General features: G+C 35.2%; 1 protein-coding gene and 1 long non-coding RNA gene across 3 annotated transcripts in view; both read right to left on the bottom strand.

The window, feature by feature from the left end:
• Window positions 1-6977: 6977 nt before the first annotated feature.
• Window positions 6978-9074, bottom strand: LOC130250425 (uncharacterized). The gene is made up of 2 exons (XR_008839974.1): window positions 8212-9074; window positions 6978-7163 (listed from the first exon to the last, which is right to left on the bottom strand). It is a non-coding gene; the product is annotated as an uncharacterized LOC130250425 (long non-coding RNA).
• Window positions 9075-9480: 406 nt separating this feature from the next.
• The window catches only part of PRPF4B (pre-mRNA processing factor 4B), a 22433-nt gene continuing 12419 nt past the window's right edge, over window positions 9481-19494 (bottom strand). The window contains exons 7-16 of one of the 2 annotated variants that reach the window (XR_008839973.1): window positions 18516-18589; window positions 17072-17162; window positions 16545-16692; window positions 15170-15307; window positions 13891-14044; window positions 12875-12989; window positions 12258-12409; window positions 11711-11797; window positions 10246-11023; window positions 9481-9732 (exon numbers count right to left, since the gene is read on the bottom strand). Coding sequence is in view for 1 of the 2 variants with exons in the window: in XM_056486110.1 (XP_056342085.1) it covers window positions 10820-11023; window positions 11711-11797; window positions 12258-12409; window positions 12875-12989; window positions 13891-14044; window positions 15170-15307; window positions 16545-16692; window positions 17072-17162; window positions 18516-18589 (1163 nt within the window). In the remaining variant the exon portion in view is untranslated. Of the gene's footprint in view, window positions 11024-11710; window positions 11798-12257; window positions 12410-12874; window positions 12990-13890; window positions 14045-15169; window positions 15308-16544; window positions 16693-17071; window positions 17163-18515; window positions 18590-19494 lie in introns of both variants that reach the window. The other variant, XM_056486110.1, reaches the window with a different exon arrangement.

The raw sequence follows: 19494 nt of genomic DNA, 5'->3' as shown, positions 1-19494 counted from the left end.
GTTGGATGGTGCTCGCTTTCCTAATGGGGTGCAATGCACAATAGGATTCAGATCCTGCTTGGCACAGTTATACACACACCCACTATCTGCCTCTGTGTTTGTATGGAATCACAGGCAAATAATCAAATGGACCACATAAATACCAGAGGCAAGATAGCTACACCAAATTTCAGAAAATAAGGTGTTCCAAGCTTACACTGATCAGACTTGCAGCATTCATTGATTATATTCATTATAGTTACTGCTAATGCAACACTTGTTTGGCTAAAAGCACATTTGAGACCAACCAATTAGAAATCCAAAGTCTGTCAGAATCTACAAAACTCTGCCTGTAAGTGATATACTCAGTATTTTCAGGCTGCATTATGAAGCTAGCTTTTGTGTTTCTAATATTAAATTCACAGTGAATATCCATAACAACTGTGCTGTGTTGAAGTGCCTCTGTCTTGTTCCAGCTGGATGTGAACACTTCCATGAAGGTAATGTAATAGATCTGAGCTGAACAAGGACATAAAAAGTTCTCAAACAGCTTAGAGTTTATGATGAAAAACTAAACCATGGTCATTGTTAAAAGGCTTCCTGCACCTAGAAACTTTCCTAGGTACTTACAGACAATTATGCACGTTATATAATCTTGCAGAAATCAAGAAAAATGTTTCCATTTGCAAGATTTTCTTTGAAGATTATTTTTCTTTGGTTTGCAAATGAGCAAACATTGAAATATACTCTGTATTGCTTATAACATATATGTAATGTCAATTGGTAAGAGTACATTTTAATTATAATTAGGTGGAGTAAGTTTAGAATGCAACGTGTAAAACCTGGGAAGGATCTTTGTTCCTTCCTAAAATCCCCATCTAGTTCATGCAGACCCAATATCTGAGGTATGGTAAAAGCCAAGTTCAGCTCACTGCAACTAAGTTATATGCTTGTGACAGGTTAAAATTTTCTTCTAAAAGATCAAAGGAAAAAGGCAAGTCAATAATTTCTGAGAAGTGTTTTCACAGGCACTGTATTTCTAATTGGTTTTCTTTTTTTGCAGGACTCTTGTGGAACTTTTGCTGAATTTGAGGTTATCTGAACATCAGTGTAGCATAACAGGTGAATGTGGCCAAATAAATTAGGTATCCTGTTTTATTTCATATTTCTTGTGCTTATTGTGAAACAAATGTCTGCTATTTGAACAGAATTTCCCTTACTTTAGCTAGCTAAAAATATCAAAAAGCATGAATGTTTTATGCCTGGAAGAAGACAATGAAGTTAAAATTGTTCTGAGCAGGTATGATAATGTTTTAATAATTATATCAAGTTAAATTGAGTAGTTCTTGTCATAGGCAACCACTCAGGCCAAAACAAGGGAGAGCAATACATGTCAAGATATGTTAGCACTCTGGAATTAAATATCAACATATAATTATGTTTATGTACTTTCTAATTAGAGCATTCAACATGTTTTTATTAATTGATGTCATATTTTGTCATTAAAGATAAGGAAGGGCATTTAGGGGGTAAAAATCGGTATGTTCCAGTAAAACCTTGAGTCTTGTCTCAAGCACCCTGAAGATGCTTGTAGACATCTGAATATACAATTCATTAACCCTATTATTAGTATAATTTCTTCAGTAGATAATCTTTATTCTCTGTCTGATAGTGGTTTTAGTTACTGGTGAGGTAGGATACAGCAGGAAGGGAAGTTTTGTTTGGCTGTTTGTTTCTTATTGGTACTGAGCTTTCTTTTCCCATTTCCTAGTTAGGATCCTAGAACTGCAAGAACCATGTCAGTACCTTCAATTTCAAACAAAATTTCTTGTGCACCATGTATTCTAATTCATAGGAAATGTTTATGCAAATTGAGAACTCCAACCTGAAATTTGAATAATCACCTTGTTTTCCCTGAATGTATATACAAAAAATGGTATCTCCAATTTGTACCCTTCATGATAATGAGGGATATGAAATGTTCACCTTAATTAACATTTAGTGATGTGTACAATTTCATGGTTTTCAGCCAGTAAAATATCTATTGCAAGTGCATTTTTTACCTTGTCTTTTAGATAAAAGTAATGTAACTAATTTACAGATATGAAATAAGGAATTCTTTATGTATTGATATGAATGTTAATTTTAAAATCTGTAAAATATTTGCGTGGCTTAAAAAAACAGGAATTAAAATACTTACAGAAATGCTATGGAGTTTGTAACAACATTCCTGAAGATAACAAAAACAATTTCTAAGTTGTTGCAATTCGCATTGAAGGAATATTTTTGCTGTCTCACAGCTCTGCTGAATGTTGTTCTATTTCATTTTGACATTTAAAGTGATGACTGTGGAAAATTTTAAAACTTTTTTTTTAAAGCATCTGAGCAACAAAACCCAACTTCTGACCATATTGTCTGGATCTTTTGAAAATGTGTGACTTTAGAGTTATTTTGTGATACAAGTACAGAATGGCATTTTTTATCAAGGTCTGCCATTGTAAAAGAAGGTACAGGTAAGTACACAAAGTTAGTGAAGAGAATTTCTTGGAAATCTCCAAGTAGTCATAGAATCCACAGTAAAAGAACAAAACATTTTGTCAAGGACAAACATTATCAAATTGATCTAATTTCCGTCATTAGTGTGACCTGCTTGGTGTGTAAGTGGACAGCAGTGAATGTCATTTAAGTTTAGTAAGGACTTTGTGGTGTTCTGCTATGCAGCTGCAATAAACAATTCCAGGAAATGGGATCTAAATTAAATCACAGTTGTAGGGTTGTAGAATTGGCTGAAACATGCAGCTGAACAGCAGTCACCAGGTTATCCAAGTGAGAGAGCATAGACTGGGATCTGCAGGAATTACAGAACAGTTTAGGCTGGAAGAGGCCTTTAAAGATCATCTAGTTCCAACTTCCCTGCAGTGAGCAGGGACACCTTTGACTAGATCAGGTTGCTCAGAGCCCCATTTAACATCCTCCTGAATTTTCCAGACACAGGGCATCCCACACATCTCTGGGCAACGTGTTCCAGTGTTTCACCACCTTGATTGTAAAAGTTTGTTCTTAATACCCAATCTAAACCTGCTCTCCCCTTCAGTTTAAAACCATTACCCCCTGCATCACAACAGGTTCTGCTAAAAAATCCAAGTGTGGTAGTGCCATGTATCTTCACATGTACTTTTTCCTGGAAAAGCACACAGAATTTCTTGCTGCTGCTTTTGCTGATTATGTTTGTAAATAAGTTGGATGTCAGAAGAAAACATTATTTTATAAAATATGTGGCTAACACCAAGTTTTAACAAGCATGAACTGGATTGTTCATAATCAAAAGGCTGAATTTCAATGAAGAGAAGTCCATTTCCACTCATACTACTACTGTTGTATTTTCTTCTGATGATTCTACTGACAATTAAATTATTGTCTAGTAATGCTGCAATTAGATACCCCAAGAATGGACATAATTGCTCTAAAATTGGTCCCTAGAACAATTTCAATAATTATTAACTTTTTAGCAAACCTTAAATATAGGTTTGTTTCAAATTAAATTCTTGCTAATTTACCCATCAAAGACAAACAAATTCTGCAATATGAAGTAAGAACCCAAAAACCTCTTCTATTAAACATTTCCTTTCCCCTTTCATTCTCATCTCTGAGAATGTGCTTACCCTTTGCCCTTGCTGGAAAACATAGAGAAAGGTGATACTAATGGAGTGGAGAGAAGAATTGTCCCAGGTTTTGCAACTATGTGCTGTAGCTAGCAGAGAGCACATGGCCAGGTTTTGGAAGGTTTTTTCTTTCTAATATGCTTTTGCAAGGTTTATGCAAACTCTATATTTCAAAAGATTTAGGAAGAAGGTTTGTGATATTACATTTCCTGTTACAGGACAATCTGGTGACAGTTGTGCCTTCTTGTATAGTAAATCATGAAAGCAGTGGATTTATGTGTGATTGTCTCTCCTCAGTCAACTAGAAACTGGGAGCACCATGATGGGGGCTTCTGCCACTCTCCTTCCCTACTCCATAAAGGCCTGTGGAAGTCCAGTGGCTTAAGGAGTGCTTAGCAAAGGCAGATAATATTTTATCTCTGTGATGGGTATTAAACCAAGTAACCACTAAAAATTTTTAAACTCCTGTCCCTTGCATTCAAAATCAGCTTAAACGAAACCACAGTTTCCTTTGTGCCTTTCAAGCTTAATTTCCTTTTATAATTTCTATTGCAGATAAAGACCCTGATAACACTTTCTTTTGTGTAATATCACAGGGTATTCATCACAGGGCACTGGACTGCTCATGGTTATGGGAAAAATGAGACTGGAGCTAGAACACTTTTTAGACCAAAACCAGACTGCAGTTTGTGATTTTTGGTTTATTTATTTGTTTATTTTGCCTGGCATCTAGCTGTATTATGGATGTTTGGATAGCTTTTAATTCATAACATTGGAGCACATACTCTGAACAAGACTCTGCTTTGCCACAGTCAAATTTCTGTCACTGAGGGCCAGCTGGGAAACAGGAGGGATGCATAAATTTTGCCCAGATGTTACTTGTGTTTTGATGTCTTGGTTTATGTGTTTGTTCTGTTCTGTAATCAGTGTACTAGAAAATCAAAAACATGTGAATCCAGCAGGAACATTACAGAAAAGTTCCTCAGTCTCCCACTGGCCCTAGCAGCATGAGAAGGTAAAGTGGGTGTGCATCTCCATGTGGGACTCTGGAACAAATTTGGAAGTCGGTTACACAGGATTAGTTGCAGTCTTTGGAGCAGATCATCTGTGAGATGTCCTAAATTGCTCTCAATTTCATGTATTCAGCTACTATGTAATTTACTACAGGAAATGAGCATTTCTAGATTATTTTTAAAGAAAACCCTAAAGACAAAAAAGATTTTGATCTTGGCATTATTTGGGATTTTCATGTAAGCACAGATCAGGTTTTTTATTAAGGCCTTATAAACATAAATAGATTGCAAATTGCTTGCAAATAAGAATGGGCATGGTATATTAGCTTTAATGAGCTACAGAGCAATTTGGGTCAACTTGTGAAACCACCCATTTCCTACCCTGTCAGTGCTGCATGTTCTCTCTAAAAGAGGAAGGAACCTCTGCCTAAATTTGCCCTGCCAGATTTATTTAAGGCTTCTAGGGGGAGAATAAGGATAGGGATTCTGTACATTTCAGATTTACATTAAAAACTCACAGTGACCAAATTGTCATTATTTGGGTGAAGATCACCCAAAGCAATAGTGGCTGCAGGCTGGCCTCATGTTCAGCCATGATGCTGCATCTTCATTCAAGAGGCTGAAAGGAACACACCTTTACCAGTTTAACCCAGTTTAATCTGTCTGGATATTAAATCCAGACTAAATTTTATGAAATTATTTACAGAGTTCTGTGTGTTGCCTTCCTAGCTGTCTAGTATATACACAAGTAACCATGATATGGAGGTCAGCTCAGCTTTAGTTGAGCAAATCCTCGTTCCTTCCCATGGAAAAGCTGCAGCCCAAATGTCACAGTTTTACGTGGGAGTACCTCATCTGGATTTTTAGGGTGAGTTTTGTTTTAACATAGGAAAAATATTTGTAGGATATCTGAACTGTCCCCTTTACACAAGTTTTGCACTCAGTAATTCAGAGCTGTTTGAAAAGCGAATATGCAGAATGTCAAACCCAAACTATTAAATACCTTTTCTTGCTAAGACACAGTTGAGGTGGTTACCTGTCTTTTCATCAGTGAATTCAACTGTAGCCTCTAAAAAAACCTATGCTTGTGCCTGATATTGTGTTAGATTCTGTGGCAGATCTGCCTCTCCAGAGAAAGGTCAAGTGTAGCTGCAAGTTTAAATTGGCTCTCAAAGACTTAAACATGTCAGAGTTTCACCAGGAGTCAGTGAAAAGGTCCATTTCCTCTAACAATACAGAATTAGGGTTTTAACATGTACTGGCAATCAAGAGTGCTTTCTTCTCTGCCTTCTTGTGCCCAGTATCCTTTGTTATCAACTCCTTTCTTTTTAAAGCTGTACAGGCTTTCTTTGCTTATTAGTCTTGGTAGCTACCATCAGTCCCATTCTTCAGACTGGGTGTACTTCAGGTATCCTCAGGGACCCCCTCCTAGTTTCTTTTGTTGCACTTTCACTTAAAAAGTCTCTTCTGAGACTAAACCATCAACAGTTACTCTATCAGATATGGCCTGTTCATTTATACCTATCCTTAGAAGCTTTAAATTATTTCACAGTAAACTTAAGGCAAACGCTGAATCTTTGTAAATATTCATGTATTTTCATTATTTATAAAAATAATTAACTCATACCTGCTTTATAGAAATATATGGGCCACAATCATAAAAATCAAAGTTTAGGAGGAAATAATTAAGACAGTGAAGAATTCCATAGATGCACAATGGAAGGCCAAGGTTTTAGAGTAAGTACTGTCACAAGTTAGTTAAGTTTTAATTACCTACTTACTTTGATGAACAAAACTAAGACACGTAAGTGTAGAACACACATGGTAGTCTCATTCTGTACCCACACACAAATTTACTCAAATTAATAATGTGATACATAATTTATAAATTAATAAATGAAAACACACATTCCCTCCCACTTCACCATGCTGCTACTCCCCCTCTATTTTCCCCCCTAATGAAGATTTATCTCTAAGTATATATGGCTTCTCTTCACTGCAATACAATGCAATTCTTCCATCCCCTGACTCAACACAGGTTAATAACTTGCTATAAAAGATTAAAAAAGGCACAGTGAAAATAAAAATGAATTCACATTAAATCTTTGGTGCTGAGTGGGCTTCCATAACTACAGGAGAGACTACTTAACAAAAGCTCCATTTTACATGTTCAGGAAGTCTTCTCCCAGAGATTTTCTAATGCCTCTGATTCAAAGCTCTATTCAAAGAACTACACTTAATTTCTAGTGCATTTAAAAATTCTTCATACATTCCACAGTACTTTACAGTAGGATATGCAGGCACAACAGAAGACAGGATGAAGGCAAGTTTTAAGCATAGTTTATTAATTTCAAGCAATTGCCAGTTCTCAACATCTTCCAACCACATTACAATTTTACACATGCTGTAGAAGATCTCTCTATATCCAGCAGTATCACAGTCTGGTCTGCCTTCTGTATGGGGGTCAATATACACATAAGGGTTCTTCAGAGGTTTAATGCCACTTACCCTATGTATGGAGATAAAGTATTATTAAAAAGGTTTTAAAGGAATAATTATCTTTTATTTAAAACTCTTGAACAAAACTCTTGAACGGTAATTGATTTTTAAACTGAGTAGTATACACCAAGGTAGTAAAAACACATTCTAACTCCACAGGGCTGGAATCTTGTTTTTTCTGAAGGCTTGGAAAACTGAGGAAGTTAAACGTGAAGCTCCTTGTCACCATGAGGGAGAAGGAAACAGAAATCAAAACAGTAGATTTTGCCAAACCTTCTGTATGAAGGACCTCTAGCAAAGACATAAATTAAAAAATTGTGCACAGGAGGAAAAGATAAGTTCTCTTCCCTATTAGATGAGCTGAGAAATTGTTCATTCTGTTGCACACCTGTTCTGTTTGCAACCAGCCACAACAAGAATTCAGCTGACTATAGTGGCAGCCACAGCTACTCTCCTCAGAGACCTCAGGCTACAGGGACAGGCATTGCCCAAAAGTGGAGAGGGGCCTTAAACAGTGTCAAAAAACCCTCAAATCCAGGTTTTTGAAGCCAGAACTAAAGAGTTTTCTACTGTTGTCAACAAGAAGTATCAGCTGGATGGGGGGTTCAAATCCACTTAGTTTAAATAACCCCTGCCAGCTATTCTCTGTATGGATAATTAAGTCTGACAGAATTGAAATAAACAATGAACCTACTGAAGTTAAAGAAAAAAGTGCATCACCTGCTTAAATGTTATTGGTTAAAACATTTTTTTACCAAATATAATAGCCCTTTTTTTTTTCCTAAATGTAATAACAGATTTTGTACTGCTCCCTCTATCATTTTAAGAAAACTCCATTTAAAGAGTAATGCTAATTTACCTACATTTATTACAATAAAAAAATCTCTTCAGCCAGAAATGAAACAATCTATGTAATGAATTTTAATACAGCAAGTATGTTTCAGGAATTATCAGTAATGCAGCAGTGTTAATCAATTCTAAATTGAAATGCTGGAAACTTAAAGATTAAGACAGAACTAGATGAAGAGTATTTTTCATATCTTTTATAGGACAGAAACCTTTGTTCATGTTCTTCTGGTAGCCTTCATCTTCTTTTGAGCTGCACCTACAACACAAAGAACAAGTAAACGAGCAACTTTATGCTTCTTCAGAACAGCTTAAAACAATTCTGTAGGCATTAAGGGGCATCTTTCCTACTGCTTTGTTTCTGTATCACCAACTCATTTCACTGTTTCATATTCCTATTTTAAGAATAAAGTACAAAGCAACAGAAAGAATAAGCTATTACTACATCTGTGTAAAAGTGCCCTCAGAAGTGCTGCCTATCTTGTAAAAGCTCAAGTTACATTTGCTATATTTAACTAGCAAGCAACTAGTGTTTCACTAAACATGAAAGATAACTTCTTTAACTTCCTGTATGAAAAAGATACCTCACTATGTGGAAATAGGGAGAGACTGGTTTTTATTAGGGATTTTACAATATAAATTGAGAAGAGACAGGTTGAAAGTTCCAAATAGGTATACAAAACCACCCATCTCCTGCTCGTTTTCGTAGTTAGCTCATTACACCTCCTCGGTGGGGTACTCCCCACCAGCAGAATGACCTGCTCTGTGGCATTTTTCCTCATTCTTGAGTGCACTAAGAGTGCATGACTTGCCATTATGTACCTAGATGGATACAAAAATCTTTCTTAGTTCAAAGTATTATAGAGTACGTGAAACCAGTGGGGTTTTCACAGCCTGTCAAAATATATTAATAAAAAATGAAAAGATGAACTTCTTAACATCGCCAAAGAGAACATTAAACCAGCAGTATGGACCTGAAAAGGTTGTTTCTGTTTTCCTCACCCTGTATAACCAACTCAATTGTCTCAAGCTCTTTTAACTTGTTGCTAAATGTTTATCTACACATGCTGTCAGAAATAACCTTGTTAGGAAGGTGAAGTTGGTGTCTCAGCAAATCAGACCCATGGAGTAGGCGTTGAGTGGCCTGTGACTCGCTTTCCTTTTTTCTCTTTCAGCACCATCAAAAGGAAAAGTGAGAAAAACAGCACAAACATTAGTTAAAGCCTGAATTTAATCCCATGTCCTACAGGAATAATTTCATTACAATGAAAGCAGACAGACAGTATCTGTAGGGTTTTTTGCCTTGTTTTTAAGCAGTGATAATTATATATCCAATTAAAATAGCCTATAGCTCTCCCAAAGATCATAACATATAACAATCCCTTTAATTAAATGATTAATAGGAAATGCAGGGGCGGGTCTTACAAATTACCTGATTTACCATCACTGAAGACAGATTCTTTTAAAAATGGCTACAAATGCCTTGTTCACAAAAGACTTTATTATCTAATGATGCATACTGAAAACATACAGAAATCTGCATGGTCCACTTTACATGCAGCAGAACAATCTTCACTTTACAATAAGTAAGTGTCAACTGTTTTATGCAAGAGACAACACTTTAAAGTCACATTTCTTAAAGAAAATCTTCATTTACAAAAGAAATATAAGGTAAAGAAGCAATTACCGCTTTTAAAAAGCAGCTGCTTTGTTCAAGAGTGGAAGGTTTATGCCTGTATTGAAAGACAACATGATCACAAATAATGAAAACAATGAACAAATGAAACACTTTTAGCATAAAGCAGTACACTTTCAAAATGACATACAAATAGTTAAAAATTTCATTATGTTGTCTATCTATCCTTTAGATATAAGGTCTTTCGAATGAGATCCCAACATATGTAATTACTAAATGAAAACTCTTTTGTAAGTATTGGTTCTATGTCATAGTGAACTGTATTTAACAAAATGTATACAAAGTCTATAGCAAGTTGATTAAAAAAACTAAAGTAATAAGAAACAGTACACTGAAGGCGCTCTATCCATCAAGTGCGCTCTCTCCCAGTTTTAAATGTGATGAACAGAACAGAAGTTGTAACTATGCCACGGTTGCAATGCCAGAAAATAAAACAAGATCATTTCTCAAACATGCAGGGAATTCTGCCACAATGCTATTGTCTCTCATTTGTCAGTTGCTCCAGTAAAATAACAGCTTAAACACCGGTGATGTTGATGGGTTAGCTTACCTTCAGTGTACTGAAAGTTGTACACAACCTGCTTTAAAAGAGGAGACCATCCCTGCGGGCAGGCTCAAGAAGGAACAGACCCCCTTCGGCACTGACTACACCAAGGGCATGCTGCTGTGGCCTGCACACACACACCTAGGAAAATGTGAATATAAACAGCATTTATGCTGGCCATTTTGTAAAGACAAAAATGAAGCCAAGTCTGCTAAAAACAAATCAACCACCCAGTATTACTGCTCTCTTTTTTTTTTTTCTTTCTTTTTTTTTTTTTATAACAGATGCTTTTTTCTTTTTATAATATATACGAACTGCAACCATATACATTAGCATTGTACTTTTGTGCAGTCTTGGCAATTAAAACAGTTCTACAGTGAAAATTTTCACATAAGACACAAAACAGAATTACTCTAACATTTCTAAAAGAAATATCAGCCTTGATGTTAATTCAAATGTATCATTTCTTCCTCAACTTTGCAGGGGAAATATTTATGTTTATATACATTAATAACTGCTGTGAAATTTCTTCAGTCTTTGTATCTTAATTAATCAAACCCTTTGAACTTCTTCATCTGGTTTAAATTTTCTCCTGGATGAAGGCATGCTGCAGAGCCTGGTTGATGCTAATCCGTTTAGCTGGGTCTAGCATTAGAATCTGGTCCAACAAGTCCTTAAGCTGGTGCACTTTTTTACGCTGGTCTTCAGGGAGTCGTTGGCACCCAATCAAGTCTGCTAATAGGTCCTTGGTTGGATTAATGGTGCTCATAACAGTAACTTTCTCCTACAAACACAGAAATGGCAGCCTTGTAGAACAGAAGCAATGCACAAACCCCCTATCCATCCCTTTCACAGAGCTTCAGCAGCAGCTTTTCTGCAGGCTTGTCTCATATCTGAGCAGCAGCACCCTGCTCCCATTGGGCCTCAAAAAATTATCATGTACAGAGAAAAGAGTGGAAAAAGCAGTGTTGGGGGTAGGCCACCAACACAGGTTGATACATGAACCTAACATCCCACTTAACTCAGAATATTGAAGTCCACATGGAAAGTTCCCATAGCTGACCACTATTTTGTGATTCTTCTTAAATATAATATGAAAAATATAAAATGAAACTAAAATTAATAGTGACCTCATACAATATAACCCTATCGTATTGAACATCTTGCTACAAAATGAAGGCAGATTTTCTTTTATTGGCAATTTAAGGAGAGATTATATGGAGATATTTATATACCCTGTATATCTACCAGATTAAATTAAGATTTTTTTAATGGTGTTCCTACTTCATAGGAAAAAAACCAATTCTTTTGCCATTTTATAACTATGCAATCTGCCCATACTGCTGCAAAACGACTTCCTAATAGCCTAGAAAATCTTGTTTTCAATTCGGAAGCCAAGGTACATTTGAAAAACCATATAGTAGGAAAGCTTGGAAGAAGTGATGGGCTAGTCAACACATTGAGGACTTACCCTTTCCGTGACTTTATCTACTTCTATATACATAAAGTTGAGATTTTGATCAAAGTGCTGATCTTTGAACACACCTTTTCGAATCATCTGGAAAATGAGGGAGAAGCAAGAGTTTCAGGCAAGTTCTCTGTCTTATACATTTCACAATTAACATCAATGTCTATTAATTTACTGCAACATAAGTAATTTAATACTAAAAAATAAATCAAAAGGACAGGAAGAGAAGTTGAGATTGAATACAAAGATACAGTTCAAACCCTTTGGAAAAGGACACAGTATCTTTAATTGACTTACGCATTTTTTTTCAGGTCAGTGCTTAGAAGGTTTCTGCTTTCACTTTATACTTAGTCTATGAAAAAGAAGCTGTACACTTTCACTTCATAAGATTTTTAAATCAGTATAAATTACACATACATAGCAAAGTCTATTACTTACTTTTCTTAAGAAAAGACATATATGATAAGAAACAAAATTCCAGGAGAACAAAGATTGTATGTTCTACTGTTCATTAGAGCAATTTCATATGTTAAGTACTTATTTTTCTTACCTTGTTTGGCATCTTTCCTTTGAGATCCATGGCAAGTTTCAACATATGATTATTGGTTTTGCCAGGAAACAGTATTTTTCCTGTATAAAGCTCATATAATGTGCAGCCTACAGACCACATATCTATACCATAGTCATAGATTTTTCCTATAACTGAAACAGAGCAATTCCAGTTAATTCCATAAAGGCAGATTTTGATATAATATCACAAAAGCAGACAGATGAAAAAATTCTGATTTGTAAAATATATTGGTGCTGCTCTTTCTTAGGAATAAGAAGCTACCATAAAGAAGGATGTAAACTTTTTAGCTTTTAATGTACCCCCTATTGTAGAAAGGGAGGCTTTTACCTAACACCTAAACTGACCAAGCAGTCAGAACAATACCTCTAAACTGAAACATAACTATAACCCATCAGAATGACTTCTCACTGAGCTGATCAGCACCACACATGAAGAGTCACACAAGCATGCCTTCCAATTCTGAATTTTTGACAACCATCATACTTCCAGAGTCATATTTTGTTAAGATTAGAGAATAAATTCAAGTCAAATTTTCATCTGCTAGTACTGGCACTTGCTGGTATGTGATAGATGTAGCTAATCCAAAATATACTTACTGATTTCTGGAGCTCGATAAAACCTACTAACTAGATAGGGTGTGATGTCATTATCTGCGACATGTGAAGCTGAGCCAAAATCACAAAGCTTTAGTATCGTTTTAGACTCGTTCACCTGAAAGTTAAACATATCTATTAGCACTATTTGTGGGCAGAATTGATAACAGAACTGTAAAAGTGACAACACATTTAAGTCAGAGACAGGAAAAACATTCAGCCTTTAAATTGGAAGTTCCTTCCTCTCTATATTCTAAAAAATTGTAAAACTTGCTCAAAATCAAAGTGAGAGTTAATGTGGTCAGATCCAACAAAATACAAAGAAAAGTCAGTTTCATGTTTCCCATTACAAAATATCTTCAGTGAGCCCAGATTTCATTCCAGATACTGAAATTTTATGGATTTAGACTTGCAACTCTAGTATCCAGAGTACCACTTATAAAACAGTATATTATTCACATCTCATGCTTACAATAGTAGATTTTACTGCTGAGATAGAGAACATTATAGATAAATTAAAAATCTCAGTTTGTCATGGTGATGTCCAAAAAAACCAAAGGAAACCACTGGATTCCTCTGATGTAGCTCTCATGCCCTAGTGGAAAAGAGGCATTAAGGACCTCTCTCCATCATCTCACTCACATAAACAAAATCTCCATTCAGATTCAAACTACCTACTTTCTTTTTGCAGAAAGCAAGAACATCTCTCAACTACTGATGGAAAAATTTCAAATATTTCTCCTGTAAGTCACTGTCTTACTTTGGAAAGTCTGCTTTCTATAAAGATAGACGGGGATGCATGTTTGAAAAAGATTTTATTGAGATGCTCTGGATGTATTTCTTTCTTACTACTTGTAACACAATATAATTTTATATTAAAGTGTGAACCCTTAACATTTTCAGTAAATTTGACTTCACCTAAATTAACAGAACTATATGAATTTCAAATACTTTATTTTATGCTACAGACCACGCAAAAAAAAAAAAAATAAAAAAAAAAAAAATTATTTGTTACTTACCAAAATATTATCTGGTTTAATATCTGCATGTAGGATATTGCATCTTTTAAGAAGTTTTAAAGCCAGGAACAATTGCTGGCTGTAGGAACGCACAGCTTTAATGTGGAGTCCAACATCTTTCCCATACTTCTTCAACACCTCTCGTAAATTCATACTGTTAAGGGAAAGGGGGAAAGAAAGAATTGGATAGAGCTTACAGAAAAGCTGACAGAGGCCGCCTAAATTCTAAAACAAACCAGTTAGCTTTAAATATTTTTTGAGAAATGCAGCATTCAACATTCTACTCTGTGAGCTGCAGAATTGAAATAAAAAGTATGGTCAATCAGATCTGTCTTATGCTGTGTTATTATTTACTACATTGGAACTTGCTTAGTTCAGAGCATATGTGAATCAATATTGATATGAGAGGATTTATTTGAACATAAGCAGCATTTTCTTAACAACCATAAACCCTTTGTAGTAATTTTCTTCAGAAATAAATGAAAAAGGAAGCACACAAAAGATAAAAGTTGAGGAGATTTTGGTTTTTTTGTAACTTAAGCAGCAGATAAAAAGACCATCATTCCAGGACAAAAGCATAACTGGACATAATGTACCACTGTGTTATCAAGAGATAGTGCAGCAGAAGACAATAATTTGTTTTATGGCTTATTAATGAAATATGATAGTAATCTCACAAAATCTGCATTTTTTCAGTATATAACTTATCTTCACCCCAAATATGGCAAAACTTGAAATATGACATACAGAGAAAACCTAGGATTTGAACAACTGATGTCTGTAAGTAGGAATGGGGACTAAGGCAATTAATATATCTGATCTAATTAATTACATGAACAGAAAGTGAGCATGCAAAGAACCACTCTAACAATTTTCTCCCCAAGGCTGTCACTATATGTATACCCTTTACAGAATGTACAGCATTTCCTGAATCTCTCTAGGAATGCATCTTAATGCAAAGTCTTAAAATGAAGAATTATGAAAACTAATAAAAACACTGACATAGGCAAAAAATCATTAAAAGCAGTACAAGCAAGATGAACCATCTTTAACACATTATTTTGTTTCAAATAATTTCCAGGCAGCAAACTCACAACAGTGCTATAAAATAAACCAGAAATAGTTCAGTAGTCTGTGATTTTGTGCCCACAGAAAAGTTCCTTGCATTCTTGAATCTTGGCACTAGAACAAGGTATCAAAACAGCCAAATCCAGAAAGGTAAAGAACACACAGTAGTACTTAACCTTTTACAGAGAACCCCACGCATTTGTCATCTTACCTGAGTGGCTCAAAGACCAGACAGAGATGTTGTTTGTGGTAGAAATGCCTGAACAACCGTAGACAATGAAACTTGTCATCAGGATCAGCATCATTGAGCTTCTTTAAAAATTCCAGTTCTTTTAGGCCAGTTTTTTGCCTGAAAACAGAGAAATGTTATTATAAAACAAAATAAGTTAAATTCTAATTTTTTAAAAAAACCTAAACATTCACTTGTGTGGCTATAATTATCCAGGAATGAGAAGAGTCTTGTCATTACTTAATGTACCACAGCAAAAAAAAAAAAATCAAAATCACAGCAATGGTTTGTTGTCAGTGACTACACACCAGATAAGTTTATTTAATTTCTGGATATTCACTGTACCTTTGCATCTACTTATCCTTTCCTCCTCAGTCTCAGTTGTAGTAAGGCTAAATTTGGATTTTGTCCTGTAACATGACAGATTTCAAACAGCACTCACTTAAGAAGTTTACTTGTTTAAACAAGTGCTTCACCACATAAAACAGTATTAAAAGTTTTAAACTCAACTGACTATAGATTCAATTACACATCCAAGCTTATAACCTGTACAACACACCAAACACCTTATCACCCTCCCTTTCGCCTTCAAAACTTTTCTAGATACTTATTCATGTAACTAAAACAAATCCAGTTATATATACTTTTAGTTATATATAACTTTTAAAACTTCCAAGGAAAAATACCTGGAAAAGATTTTCATTTGTCATTGACACTTAAGAAGAGGTGGACACAAGAAATGACTGTACAAATACTGCAGCAGATGGCGAAAACAACTATTGTAGACAAGTCAAGTCCTCAAATGACACAGTTTAGAAGATCCTACTTGTTAATGTTCACCCATTCTGTAAGACTTGGATTTCAACAGTGGGAGTCCTATCTCTTTTTATGTATCTTATATACATGCAAATATTCAGAAAATATACAAAAATAATTAAATGCATGGAGATATTTTTCTAAGTTGCAGATGATTGACTGGGATCCAATCCACAGCCTACCAAATAAATCTGGTCCATTGACACAGAATTTTTACAGTCCACAACTCCCATCTAAAGAAAAGTAGGGCTCATAACTAGCTATAACCTTGTTTCTTGCTATCACTGTTGCCTGCAGTTTTTCAAATGAGAAAGTGCCTGATGAAAATGCAAGTACCCTTCCTCCTCTGATAGCTGTAAAGAAATGTGGATACATAGTCCTCAAGCGCTTCCCATTATCTGGCTCATATTAGCAGAAAAGGCAGGAATCACATCTGTGATCTGTTACTTCACTTGAAACAAAGGGAGATTCAAATCACATCATGAAAAACTTCCAACTATTCCACATGCTTTATTACCATCAAAATAATCCTATTACTTACATAAGTTCATTGTTTCTGATGATTTTCACAGCTACTTCTTGGTTTGCTCTGGCCATGTCCCTGGCTCGCACTACGTTGCTGAAGACTCCCTGACCAGTGTAACCATAGACATTGTAACGTTTATCTAGAACTTCACCTATATTAACACCTGAGGGATAAAAGCAAGCAAGTTCAAGTTACAAGGGATAAATGTAATGGAGCTTCTCAAGAAAAATAAACCATTCCCTACCATTACAAAATATGAGGGTAAATTGCAAGATCCTTTAATTTCATGGTGTACAATGTTTTGTACCATCTAGCTTTGGGGAAATTATGGGGAACAAAGGGTGATTCTTAAGTCTGAGGTCCTTTCAAAACTGAGGTTAAAACCTGCATGTTTGTTTCACCCATTACATTACACACTCAGAGAGGGCTCTGGGATACCTCCACATTAGAACAACAACATTTCAATACTTTTATACATGAGGACCTTCTCCACTCAGTACCCTCATTCTATCTGTCCTTGCCAATAAACAAACACAACTTACGGTAATAGCCTTCTGCATCTGTCCAGTTATCCCTGAGATTGGGGTTTTCTTTGAAGTCTTTTCCAAACCCAGCAGCCCTTAGACGAGCACTCTGAAATAAAAAGAGAAGAAACAGTTTTGCTTGTGTGCTCTGTATTTTTCTTTAACCTTTACTTACCAAAGCCTTTTTTCCTACTGAAAAACTATTCTCTACACAATACAAACACACTTACCTTGCAGGAGAGAGAAATAACTTAATGTTATTTACATACCAGTATCTAAAGACTTATGCAAGGAAAGATGGTGAGATCAACAGAATAATTATTATTAAACATAAATGGGCAAAGTTTCAATTAATACCCACAAGGAATTTATATAAGTCACATTAGAATGCACATTTTGGACCATCTAAGTAATACTTATTTACAGTAAGTTTATAGTAAAAAAGCTCAGCAATTTGCAAGGAAAACACAACTGTTTAAGCTTTGAATTACATGCCACTCGTTTCACACAGTTATAAATACTACCATAACACTTTTACAACTGCTGTTGACCTCTCTTAACAGACTGGGCAATATTTTAATCACAAATTCAAAAATATGAGTAGTAAACTTTATCTTCAACTGAACAACAGTTTCAGGAAGGGGGGGCTGCTCACTTACAAGCCATATAAATCCCCCCTTTTACCTTCTGAACTTTTAAATATGCACACTCACACAAACACTACCCTTCAAGTATTTGACCTTTTTCCAGGTCAGAGGAATACCAGTGTTACTAGAGTAAAACTATGTTATACCTGCCATAAAAATTCTCCAGTTAATTTTGGTTTAAGTTAAAAAGAAAGTTCTTGTCTTTACTTTTTTCTCAGTGCTGTGCATCAGCAACAATGCAAAGAATTTGTAGAGAATGACACTTAATGTCTCAAAAGTAGTCACTGGAATGCCAATATCTGAGGGTCACTGTAGCATATTTAGAAAAAAGCTAATGAAATAGTGTTAAAGAAAAACATCTCTTCATCCCAAAATAATCTCCAAACAAACTACGAGATTACTTCACCATAGCATCATTAGCTAGTTACAGTATCTGACACATTTTTAATTAACCATACATGAACCTCTGAAAAAAGCTCATATTTAGAACATTGCAGTACAGTAATAATATAAAAAGCTGAAATTATAAATAGATTCATGTTTTTACCATGTGCCATTGTATTCAAACAGCAGGTGAATTCCCCAGTTGCTTACTCTGGTAAAATTGCCACTAATTTCAGCAGGTTTTATTTCACTGAAATACTAATTAAGAACCACTTTGCCTGCTTTGGCTGAGCAAAAGATTAAGAACATACAAATCAGTTAGCAGCATGTGCTTTTACAAATCAAAGTTCTCGTAACCCTCAAGTGACAGTGACTTTAATAAAAATCAAGCAGAAAAAGAAACACACATTTCATCTCCAAGAATTACCTACATCAAAGTATGCAGCAAACATATCATCTGATTCTGTGAACATGTCGGGAGCTAGCAGCTTCTTCTGAGATGAACCTTGGAAAATGAAATTCAGATTACTCAACATGAAAAAGATGTCAAATGATAACTGTTGCCTGTGTAATTTGGCAGCTGGTATCTTTACAACATAGTCTAAGATCAGTATACTGGCAAACAGGTAGCTCTACTGATGTTTCTTGCAAATACCATTTCACATATTTCACATTCTAGAATAGTAAACGCAGACTAGTTCTTCAAACAGCTCAAAAATTTTTATCTCCTTGATAAACTATGTGTAATAGCTTTCAAGTAGGCATAGCAGAAAGAAAAAACTACATACTTACATGCTCCCTACAAATAATAACTACATATATATGTATGTATACGTATAAAAAGAAGTATAAAATTACTACATGTATATATAAAAAAAATAGTCACATTTTCAATACACAAGTTCTGCTAATCACAAGATATTTTACTAAAACCCAAAGTTGTAAAGCCCAGAAATTATTTATTTGGAAAAAGTTTTCTCCAACCCTGCCAAAAAGGACACAGTGTGCAGCTTTTTATCAAACACAATGTTTACTATTGTGTTAGAAACATTTTTGTTATGGGCAAGATTATCCCTTTCTCACCTTTTAGTCATCTTTAAATCCTAGACATTTTACTTGGTTGATAAGATAAAAGCAAAGAAATATAAATTAAGTACACATTAGTAAAAGTAAGCAAACTTCAAACTATTCCATTAATGCACATATTATGGCAGCCATGAACATGGTAAATAGGAGACTCTCCCTTCACTACACAATGGAGAAAAATAAATGGTTCATTCAGCTCAGAGGCTTCAGGTCTCATGATGCACAAATCCCTTCCATACTAAATAACCGGACTGAAATCTGACAGCATAAAAAAATCATCCAGCATGCCAATACCACTGTTTCAAGGTACAGACCTGACACTTG

The sequence above is a fragment of the Oenanthe melanoleuca genome, chromosome 2, assembly GCF_029582105.1.
Source record: "Oenanthe melanoleuca isolate GR-GAL-2019-014 chromosome 2, OMel1.0, whole genome shotgun sequence".
Taxonomy (NCBI): domain Eukaryota; kingdom Metazoa; phylum Chordata; class Aves; order Passeriformes; family Muscicapidae; genus Oenanthe; species Oenanthe melanoleuca.
This window is presented reverse-complemented; position numbering and strand designations above follow the sequence as displayed.